This window comes from Eleutherodactylus coqui, chromosome 7 (assembly GCF_035609145.1).
Source record: "Eleutherodactylus coqui strain aEleCoq1 chromosome 7, aEleCoq1.hap1, whole genome shotgun sequence".
NCBI lineage: Eukaryota > Metazoa > Chordata > Amphibia > Anura > Eleutherodactylidae > Eleutherodactylus > Eleutherodactylus coqui.
The window spans coordinates 20,632,364-20,644,494 of record NC_089843.1 but is presented as its reverse complement, the minus strand read 5'-3'; the positions used below and the strand labels follow the sequence as shown (position 1 = coordinate 20,644,494).

Genomic DNA, 12,131 nt, shown 5'->3' with positions numbered 1-12,131 from the left:
CCCATCTGCGCAAGCGCGTCTAAAAAAGCAAGAAGACACCGAAATTAGACGGAGTCATGGAGACGGGGACGCCAGCAACGGAGCAGGTAAGTGAATAACTTCTGTATGGCTCATATTTAATGCACGATGTATATTACAAAGTGCATTAATATGGCCCTACAGAAGTACTTAACCCCACTTGCTTTCGCGAGACAACCCCTTTAAGCCCTCTGAGGAAATAATGTATCCCAAGAATTGTATTTGAGCCTGTTCGAACTCACATTTCTCTAACTTGATGTAAAGGTTATTCCTTTGAAGTCGTTCGAAGACCACCCGAATGTGTCCGCGATGTTCCTCCAAATTGCCAGAGAATATGAGGATGTCATCGAGATATGCCACTATGAATTGATCAAATAGGTCTTGGAACACATAGTTGATAAAGTGCTGGAAGGTAGGGGGAGCATTGCAAAGACCGAACGGCATCACTAGGGATTCAAAGGGTCCATATCTTGTCCTGAAGGCAGTCTTCCACTTGTCTCTGGGCCCGGATGCACACCAGGTTTATGCCCCTCTGAGGTCCAGTTCTGTAAAGACCTTGGCTGCCCGAAGCACCTCCAGAAGTTCTGGGATTAACAGGAGAGCTTGGTGATTCTTAATGGTGATTTTGTTAAGTTCCCGGTAGTTGATGCACAGCCGAACAGTCAAATCCTTCTTTTTAGCAAAGAAAATAGGTGCTCCTGCCGGAAAAGAAAAAAAACGGATGAAGTCTTTTTCTAGATTTTCATCCAAATGTTCCCGAAGGTCCCCTAACTCTGGTTCTGCGAGGCTGAAGATACGCCAAAGTGGCCAATAGAGGAACCAGGGAGCAGCTCAATAAGGACAGTCGTATGGCCGGTGAGGTGGTAGCTGGCCAGCCTTCTTCTTGCTGCAAACATCCTTGAACATCTGATAGTGAACTGGTAATTTCTCTAAGTCCTGTTGCTCATCCTCAAGGTCCTATACTGGTTTAGGGATGGATGGTGCCATCTGGCAGTTTTCCTTACAATATTCTGAGGTCAAGGTAATGGTCCTGGTTTCCCAGCTGATAGAGGGGTTATGGGTAGAAAACCAGAGGATCCCGAGAATCACTGGAAACTTGGGGGATGAGATGAGCTGGAAGCTGATTGTCTCATGGTGGTCAGGGTTCATGTGGAGCTCCAGTTCAATTGTGTCCTGTGTGACAGGGGCTGAAGACAAGGGTGACCCATCCACAGTTTTCATATTTATTGGTATGGACTTAAGTCGGGTCACAAGATCTTTGTCACGAGCGAATGTTAAGTCCATGAAGTTCCCCCTAGCTCCCAAGTCTAACATCGCGGAGCACTGTGTTTTCTGATCACCCGTTACAATCTCAATTGGGAGGACAAAATTGTGAAGTGGGGGAAGGGTTTCCACACCGTTCTGAACTACTGGTACAAATATGGTTTGGATGGCATCCCCTTGTTTCATGGTGGCTGAATTGGCCATTGACTTAGCGTGAGCAAAGGCAAGAGTCCTTTGGGGCTTGCTTGGACAGTTTAGAGCATAATGTCCCGAGCTCCCACAATAGAGGCACAGTTTTTCAGCCCCGCGCCTTTCTTTTTCTGTGATAGAGAGAGGTCTGCGGATGACGTCCACCTGCACGGGTTCGGGGGCAGCTTCAGTCCTTGGTTGGGGACTAAATGTGGGTTGACTGAAAGAGTATGCGAAAGCCGTGAAAGCATTGAGGCTGTGAAGGAGATTACTATTGGTCTCTACGTATGGCGAGGCCCAGGCAAGCGTCTCATCAGTGAGGAGGTTAATGATAAAGCGTACCTTTTTCCTGTCACTGGTAAACAATGTTGGCTGCATTTGAAAATAAATCCGGCATTGATTGAGGAAGCCTCTATACTGACGGTGATCCCCGCCAAACTTTGTGGACAGTGCCATGCGGACATCAAAGCCTGAGTGATACAAGTCCAGAAGTTGCTTCTGTAAACCGATGATTTCCTTCTGCTGATCTAGAACCAGTGTCTGTAATCCAGCGAACTTTTCTGTAACTTGCTTCCGCAGGGCGTTCACTACAGGCTCCGTGTTTAGGCGTGCTTATCTTGTTGCATCTTACCGATGCTGGATTGGAGTCGTTGTGTAGTAGCCAAGCCGGTTGCTGGAGAGTAGTCAGAATAGCCGGGAGTCGTTATTGGGTAGTCACAGTATGCGGTTCAAATGGATGATATGGAAGCCAAAGGTCAGCAGCAGGAGGTATCGATATGCAGTGGAGGAGCAAAAGGAACAGGAGCTTGATCAAGGTGGAGGAACACAATAATAACACACTGAAGGAGTTGCAAAGCCAGACTTTTATAGGAGATGCAATCAAGGCAAGAGGCTGGGTAAGGAACAGGAGGCAGGGGCTAGATAACTGGGATCAGAGAACAAGGCTGAGGCATATGCAAGGAAAGTGTTCAGAAGCTGCGTAGCTCAACAAGCGATTCCCAGTTCAAGTCCTGACACCCCTGTAGTAATAGTTACCCCATTAGTAGCCTCAGTTGTAATAGTAATCCCATCATATAAATCACTTACCCTGTAGTTATGGTCCGGTGGCCACTACTGCTGTGATCAGTCTGTGACCTCCTGATGCCTCCTCCAGCTTGTTTGCAGGACTGCAGACGCTGGGGAAAAGGTCAGGGGTCACAGATTGATCACAGCAGTAGTGGCTGCCCAACCAGAACTACAGAACAAATGAGTCAATTCCTCATCTGGTTGCTGCCAATTATGTTTTACCAGTAAAATATAAATACCGACTGGGCAACAACCCTAATGCTGCCTCCTGAGGTCCTAGTGTTGCCCAGTCACCTCATGGTAGGGGCATCCTTAGCAGTGGACGGAGTGAAAGAGGGAAGTATACACAGTTTTCTTGCTTCACTGTATAAAAGGGGGCATTGATTGGGGCCTTTTCTACCAAGGGGTCTATGCCAGGGCAATATTACAGAATGGGGTAATATGGAGAAATTGTTACTGAGTGGGGTATTATTACTGTGCGGAGGCCACTAATACTGTCGGTGTAGGGGGGCGTGGCTTAGCATTAAAAAGGTGTGGCCTGACAAAAAAAAATGGCCGAGTTGGAGGTATGGTAAATTCTAGGATAATCAAGGTTTAGATGGTTCATGTCCTGCATAGTGACCTAAGAAATTCCTTAAGCTAGATATGGACATATCTGCATATATACAGACAATATGGCAGCCTTCGTGGTCGTGTACAGACATTGAAGGGGGGGGGGGGGCATTTCCAGTTCTGCAGTTCAGTTATAGCATGAAGTCACCAGTCCTATTCTGTAAACGCCATACGTGTCATCCCTTTGTACCTTCTCTCTGTTCACTGACATGGTAGCCGTGTGACTGATGTCTTGTGTCCTCCTTGTGTCTCCTCACAGTGGAATCGGTCTGGCCAGAGCTCACTTCGAGAAACAACCACCCTCAAACCTCAGAAAATCCAACTTCTTCCATTTTGTTCTGGCGCTGTATGACCGGCAGGGGCAGCCAGTGGAAATCGAGAGGACGTCATTCATCGACTTCGTTGAAAAAGACAAGGTGAGGCATGATGGGGGCTTACATGGAGGAGAGGGGGCCCAGGTGTAAACAACAAAATGGGACAGTTACAGGTGAGAACGGAGAGACCGACACTTGTTTCTCCTCTTCACTACTTCCCCTCTCATTACTTGACTTTCTATAATAGTAGGTACCAAGACACACATATATATATATATATATATATATATATATATATATATATATATATATATATATATATATATATATATATCCGAGGGTGTGTGTGTAAATATAATTAGCTTTGCTTTACTCACAGCTAGAACGGACCACGCTACATCTGTTGCACTTTTCTACTTCACAGGAACAGACCGGCGAGAAAACCAACAATGGCATCCATTACAGACTACAACTGCTATACAGTAACGGTAAGAACCCCCCACATCCACCAGACATGATTAAGCAATACTGGCCTGCACCTGATTTCAGACATGATTGATCAATACTGGCCTGCATCATACCACCACCAGTCTCCAGACATGATTAATCAATACTGGCCTGCATCATACCACCACCAGTCTCCAGACATGATTAATCAATACTGGCCTGCATCATACCACCAGTCTCCAGACATGATTAATCAATACTGGCCTGCATCATACCACTAGCCTCCAGACATGATTAATCAATACTGGCCTGCATCATACCACTAGCCTCCAGACATGATTAATCAATACTGGCCTGCATCATACCACTAGCCTCCAGACATGATTAATCAATACTGGCCTGCATCATACCACTAGCCTCCAGACATGATTAATCAATACTGGCCTGCATCATACCACTAGCCTCCAGACATGATTAATCAATACTGGCCTGCATCATACCACTAGCCTCCAGACATGATTAATCAATACTGGCCTGCATCATACCACTAGCCTCCAGACATGATTAATCAATACTGGCCTGCATCATACCACTAGCCTCCAGACATGATTAATCAATACTGGCCTGCATCATACCACTAGCCTCCAGACATGATTAATCAATACTGGCCTGCAGCATACCACCACCTTCCAGACATGATTGATCAGTACTGGCCTGCATCATACCACTAGCTTCCAGGCATGATTAATCAATACTGACCTGCATCATACCACCACCTTCCAGACATGATTGATCAATAATGGCCTGCAACATACCGCCACCTTCCAGACATTATTAATCAATATTGGCCTGCACCAAGCCCCGGGTTTACAGACATGATTAATCAATAATGGCCTGCACCATACCACCACCTTCCAGACATGATTGATCAGTACTGGCCTGCATCATACCACTAGCTTCCAGGCATGATTAATCAATACTGACCTGCATCATACCACCACCTTCCAGACATGTTTGATCAATACTGGCCAGCACAAACCCCCGGTATCCAGACATGATTAATCAATACTGACCTGCATCATACCACCACCTTCCAGACATGTTTGATCAATACTGGCCTGCACAAAGCCCCCGGTATCCAGACATGATTAATCAATACTGACCTGCATCATACCATCACCTTCCAGACATGTTTGATCAATACTGGCCTGCACAAACCCCCGGTATCCAGACATGATTAATCAATACTGGCCTGTACCATACCACCTGCTTCCAGACATGATTAATCAATACTAGTCTGCACCATGCCACCAGCTTCCAGACATGATTAATCAATACTAGTCTGCACCATGCCACCAGCTTCCAGACATGATTAATCAATACTGGCCTGCACCATTGCAGCGACCGAGACAGACACTCGTGACATGAGGCCCACGCTGAAGAGCTAGGAGGGTAGGCTTGTCACGGTGGCACTTACCAGACTCCTCCCAGAGGGACACACGCAACCTCGGCTTGAGTAACAATGGCCCTCTTCCGGACACCCCTAGGATAGGGATGGCCTATATACATATGGTGGGATTTCAGGTTGTCACGCGTGATGCCACCGTTCCTTACCCACCGGAATGTACCTCGGCAGAAAATAAAGAGTCCACACGCGATGTAGTGTTTGAGTACCTCAGTCCTTGGGAACGGTGAGGGCCTAGCAAAACTTTACTTGAAATTCTTCAGCACGCAAATGAATACACAGGACAGTAGATTTGAGGTCGGAGATGAAACACAGGATGACACCGGCCCTACAGTTCTCGTTATCTGTAATGTACTGATCCTGGAAGGGTAACACTCTCAGGGAGGAGACACAGGATGACACCAGTCCTACAGTCCTCGTTATCTGTATGGTACTGCTAATGGAAGGGGAACACTCTCAGGGAGGAGACATAGGATGACACCATTCCTACAGTCCTAGTTATCTGTATGGTATCGCTCCTGGAAGGGGAACACTCTCAGAAAGGAGACACAGGATGACACCGGCCCTGCATTCCAAGTTATCTGTATGGTACTGCTAATGGAAGGGGAACACTTTCAGGGAGGAGACATAGGATAACATTGTCTCTACAGTCCTCATTATCTGTATGGTACCGCTCCTGGACAGAGAAAACTCATTGAGAGGATGGGGGAAGAGTCACTCCACAGACACTCACTTATTGAAGACTTTGATCTCTGCATGGTGGACTTGTCACTTTTCTTCACTCTTCTCTCTCTGGCATTGGGGACCTCAGGATACCTCTCTTCCTCTTCTATTACTCTTCATGACATTAGGGTTGAAGATACCCCCATGTGGCCAGCACTCCACTCCTAACCATTGGGGATTATGAAAGACCCACCTCTTTACCGCACCCAAATTACTCATACTTGTAGTCTCTCACATACCACGTGACAGGACATAAATTGATACTTTTGCAGACATATCCCAGCCATTTATGGAGGGGCCAGGAATAGGTGTTTCAGGCCACTATACTATACTATCTGCTTTCAGATATGATTAATCAATACAGGCCTGCACCATACCACCTGCTTCCAGACATGATTAATCAATCCTGCCCTGCACCATACCACCCGCTTCCAGACATGATTAATCAATCCTGGCCTGCACCATACCACCTGCTTCCAGACATGATTAATCAATACTGGCCTGCACCAAGCCCCTGGTTTCCAGACATGATTAATCAATACTGGCCTGCACCATACATAGAATCATAGAATGGTAGAGTTGGAGGGGCCTCCAGGGTCATCGGGTCCAACCCCCTGCTCAGTGGAGGATTCACTAAGTCATCCCAGACAGATATTTGTCCAGCCTTTGTTTGCACACTTCCATTGAAGGAGAATTCTCCACCTCCCTTGGTAACCTGTTCCACTCATTGATCCCCTCACTGTCTAATATCTAATCTGTGTCTCCTCCCTTTCAGTTTCATCCCATTGCTTCTAGTCTTTCCTTGTACAGATAAGAATAGGGCTGATCCCTCTGCACTGTGATAGCGCTTCAGATATTTGCAGACTGCTATTAAGTCTCCTCTTAGCCTTCTTTTTTGCAAGCTAAACATTCTCAGATCCTTTAACTGTTCCTCATAGGACATGATTTGCAGACCGCTCACCATCTTGGTAACTCTTCTCTGAACTTGCTTCAGTTTGTCTATGGATTTTTAAAGTGGGGTGCCCAGAACTAGACACAGTATTCCAGATGAGGCCTGACCTTATTTAGGAAGAGTAGAGGGGGATAATGACCTCACGTGATCTAGACTCTGTGCTTCTCTTAATACATCCCAGAATTGTGTTTGCCTTTTTGGCTGCTGCATCACATTGTTGACTCATGTTCAGTCTATGATCTATTAGTACATCCAAGTCTTTTTCACATGTTCTTCTTCTTAGCCCAATTCCTCCCATTCTGTATGCGCTTTTTTGTCATTTTTCTTGCCCAGATGTAGGACTTTGCATTTCTCCTTGTTAAATACCATTCTGTTAAGTTTCCGCCCACTGTTCATGTTTTTCTAGATCTTTTTGAATCCTCTCTCTCTCTTCTCTAGTGTTAGCTATCCCTCCTAGCTTTGTGTCTTTGGCAAATTTGATCAGTTTCCTATCAATTCCCTTCTCCAGATCATTTAAAAAAATGTTGAACAACACTGGGCCTAGGACAGAGCCTTGTGGTTCCCCACTTGATACATTCTTCCACTTGGATGTGCAGCCATTTATGACCACTCTTTGAGTATGATCACTCAGCCAGTTGGGAATCCACCTAACAGTTGTCTTGTGAATCCAATATTTGGTAATTTCTTCGATAAGTATAATATGAGATACTTTGTCAAATGCTTTACTAAAGTCAAGATATATTATATGCACCGCATTTCCCTGATCAACCCAGTCAGTGATTCTGTCATAGAAGGAAATCAGATTAGTCTGGCATGACGTGTTTGTTACAAACACATGCTAGCCCTGGTTATTTACTCCATTTTCATCCAAGTACTTGCATACATGCTGTTTAATAATTTGTTCAAAGATCTTTCCCAGTATAGAAGTCAGGCTCACAGGCCTGTAGTTTCCCAGATCCACCTTCTTCTCTTTTTTGAAGATAGGAACAACATTTTCCCTTTTCCAATCTTCTTGGACTTCTTTTGTTCTCCAGGGGTTTTCAAAGATTCCGGCAAGTGGTTCAGCAATTACATATGCTGCTTCCTTTAGTGTCCTAGGATGTAATTCATCTGGACCTTGAGACTTGAATTCATTTAAGTTAGCTAAGTGTTCCTCACCATCTCTCGACTTATAGATAGCATGCATTTTTTTATTCCCCCAATAGCACAGGGAAGATCAGTTGATGTTCCATCTACTTTCTGAGAGAAAACAGATACAAAATAGGAATTTAAAAGTTCAGTCTTCGTAACATCATTCTTAACCAAATCACCATTTTCATCTTGTAAGCATCCAATAGCATCTTTGACTTTTCTTTTGCACTTGACATACCCCCAAAATCCTTTTTTATTGCTTTTGGCCTCTGTTGCAAGCCTCAATTCATTATAAGCTTTAGCTTTTCTGACACTTGCCCTACAGTTTCTGCAGACCGCATTATATTCTTCTTTAGATATTTCCCCTCTTTCCATTTGATAAACATATTTTTCTTCCTTTTTAACGTGTGCAAGTTCTGTGTTCATCCATCCTTCCCATTCTTCCTTCTTTTAGGGATTGTTAACGATTGTGCTTTGTGAATCTTAATTTGCAATATCTCCCAACTTTCTTGGACATTTCTGTCATTAAAAACATCCAGCCATTGAATCCTTCCTATCCTCTTTCTGAGTTCATTAAAATCATTCTGAAATCCAACCTTGAGGTCTGAGTTTTCTCAGGTCTTCTTCCCTTTTTTATAAAAAATTCAAGGATACCATGATCACTGCCTCCTATGGTCCCAGCCACCCTTACTTCCTCAACCACACCACCTGCTTCCAGACATGATTAATCAATACTGGCCTGCACCATTCCACCTGCTTCAGACATGATTAATACTGGCCTGCACCATACCACCTGCTTCCAGACATGATTAATCAATACTGGCCTGCACCATACCACCTGCATCCAGACATGATTAATCAATACTGGCCTGCACCATACTACCAGCTTCCAGACATGATTAATCAATACTAGTCTGCACCATACCACCACCTTCCAGACATGATTAATCAATGCTATCCTGCATCATATCACCCGTTTCCAGGCATAATTAATTAATACTGCCCTGCACTATATCGTGAGTTTTTAGGCATGGTTAATCTATACTGGCCATCACCGCACTACCGGTTCTCAGGCATGGGTCAATCATTACTGTCTAAAACTATGTGGCTATCTTCCAGGCATACTGATGAAAACTGTATTCATATATTCTAGTCTTGGTTAATCAATCCTGGCCAAACTTCTGTATATTTCTAGTTTCCAGGAATGGTTAATCAATACTGGCAAACACCACACTAGCAGCTCCCAGGGATTGTTAATCTATATGGGACAACACTACTCTGCCGGTTTCCAGGCATGGTGAATAAATACCGGCCAGACTAAATACTACCAACACTAAGGCACTTGTTGATCCCCGATTACCTTCACCAAATCATTGTTAATCATTGCTTCCTAACTCCAGACTGCTCACTCCCAGGCATGATTAATCCATACCGGCTGATCCCTGATTTCTGACACTAAGTCATGGTTAATCAATACTTCTTGATCTTTGATTGTCTTCACCAAAACATGGTTAAATGCTTCAAGTCTTGTCAGTCCCAGAAACCCAATTCTCATCCTTACTATTTGGTAGGTTGGGTCTCCCGGCTCCCAGGCATGAGTAATCAATTCTTGCCAATATTCAGTGGTTGTTAAAGTTAATGTGGCCCAAAAGGGTTACATCAGAACCCCAGATGTATGTACAGAGATAATGATGTCTGCCCAATAATTTGTGTCCTCCAGGTCTTAGGACAGAGCAAGATCTCTATGTACGACTTATCGACTCCATGTCCAAACAGGTAGGTTCTAAGGTTGCCTACCTTTTGTCTGAGGCTTCAGGAAGTATTTCATCCTATTAATTCTCCATTTCACATGACCTTGGGCCACTCTCATATGTCTTATATTTAAGGTACACTCCACCCAAAATATACACCTGCTCTATGTTCCTTTCTAGAACTGGTTCCCTATTCATAAGCAATAACTGTAAGGTAGTCACAGCTCTGCCCCATTTATATTTACACCAATGTTTTGTCTTGCACATAACCTATGTTATATTCAAACGTATAAACACCGGCTCAACCCAAAATAGTTTACAGATAGCAGCTGTCAAATCTTACTGGAAATTACCAAAGAACATGGAGGGAACAGGACCATATGAGGTCATCAGATGGTTAGATGTGGTCACTAGAGTGTTAGACGAGGAAATCACTTTTACACAAGGCTAGCAAAAAGGTATATGAGGTTGTCAGTGCTAGATGAGGTCATCAGAGGTTTATATAGGGCTAACAAAGAGTTACATGAGCCTTCATATAATCTTAAAGGGAATCTGTCGTCTACTTATAGCCCTATTAAGCCAAGCTTCTAGGCTGAAAGTGGGTGACCCGCTGAGTCTGGGGAAGTTTTATACTTGCTTTCCCTTGTGTTCCCTCGGTGTAAGCACTGGAAGCCACTGCTGAATGCATTGAGCGGTGTGCGGAGTAGTCTGCCCATTATAAAATATAAACGGGCGGACCACTTAGCAGCGCCGCACAATCCACGACTGTGGCGGCTTTCAGAGCTAATACCGAGGGAATGATGGTGAAGGTAAGTATAAGACTTAGATCCCTGGAATCCGTGGCTCGCCTACTTTCAGCCCATAAGCTTAGCTCATAGGACTAAAGGTAGGTGACAGATTCTCTTTAAGAGAATTTGCTGAGGTCATCAAAGTGTTAGATGAGGTTCCACAGTTGTAGAGAAGGTCACCATAGCACTAGATGAGGTTAACAGTCTGTAAGGTGTAGCACTAAGAATGTTAGATGATGTCATTAGAATGGTAGATAAGATCATCAAAGTGTTAGATGATGTCACCAGACTGCTTGTAGAGGTCCTAAGAATGTTAGATGATGATGCCACTAGAAGAGTAGATGAGATTATCAAAATGTTAGATAATACCATCATACTGTTAGAATAGTTCACCAAAGTGATGGATGAAATAACCAGAATGGTTGATGATATGATTAAAGTATTAGATGATGCCATCATACTGTTAGAAGAGGCCCTCAGGTGTTACTTAGTACCAAAATAATAGATTAGATCATCAGACTTTGATGATGTCATACTATCAGATGAGGTCCTCAAAGTGTTAGATGATGTCACCAGAACGGTAGATGATAACACCAAAATGCTGGATTCAATTATTTTAGTGTTGGATGATGTCATCACAGTGGTAGATGATGTAATTAGGATATTAGAGGTGTCATGTAGAATAGCGGAGCTTAAACCAACTGTAATGATTTTCATTCTTACAGGGGTGCGTGTCACCCGCATTATGCGGTGCTAAATGCCCATTGATTACTGTTGGGCCACTCACACCTGTGGATTTTTTCACACACGTAAAAAAAAATGCAGCATATCCTATCTTGGTGCGCATTAAACCCAATATAGGCTATGGAGATTTAACATATTCAGCAAATGTACATGTACATGCGACGTGCGTGAAAAGTACTTGTGTATGCCCATGTGAGTGAGCCATTAATGCTTGTGATCCACCGAGGTTCACTCCCTGGAGGAAGAGTCCTGGGGGTTCTGGAGGAAGAGTCCTGGGGGTTCTCTTGGGTCTACATGTTGTATAACATTGATATCTCTTGGTTCCAGGCGATCATCTATGAGGGACAGGACAAGAACCCGGAGATGTGCCGCGTCCTCCTGACTCATGAGATCATGTGCAGGTGGGCCTTCTTCGTGATTCTCACCTCTCAGGGGTATAGGTAACCGCAGCCGGTTCAGAGGACGACTATATGCAGCTTTAGATGTGACTGAAGTAGAGGATCTGACGTAGCTGATCATGTACTACGTGTTTCAGGCATGACGCTGCTCTTTCACATCCCAGGAGGTGAAGCTTATGGAGGATGTGCCTATATTTCTGCTGTTCTCTTATTGTCCCCCATTAAATCTGGGAGTTGTGGGGTTAATAATTACGTCCCCCCAGAGGTTTGC

General features: G+C 44.3%; 1 protein-coding gene across 2 annotated transcripts in view; it reads left to right on the top strand.

Annotated features, from left to right (window-relative positions):
- Window positions 1-12,131, top strand: part of LOC136572383 (transcription factor COE3-like) — a 109,585-nt gene that overhangs the window by 35,486 nt on the left and 61,968 nt on the right. For both annotated transcript variants that reach the window (XM_066572910.1, XM_066572909.1), the window contains exons 2-5: window positions 3,407-3,563; window positions 3,886-3,949; window positions 9,900-9,955; window positions 11,790-11,863. In XM_066572910.1, coding sequence (XP_066429007.1) covers window positions 3,407-3,563; window positions 3,886-3,949; window positions 9,900-9,955; window positions 11,790-11,863 — 351 coding nt within the window. The remainder of the gene's footprint in view (window positions 1-3,406; window positions 3,564-3,885; window positions 3,950-9,899; window positions 9,956-11,789; window positions 11,864-12,131) is intronic.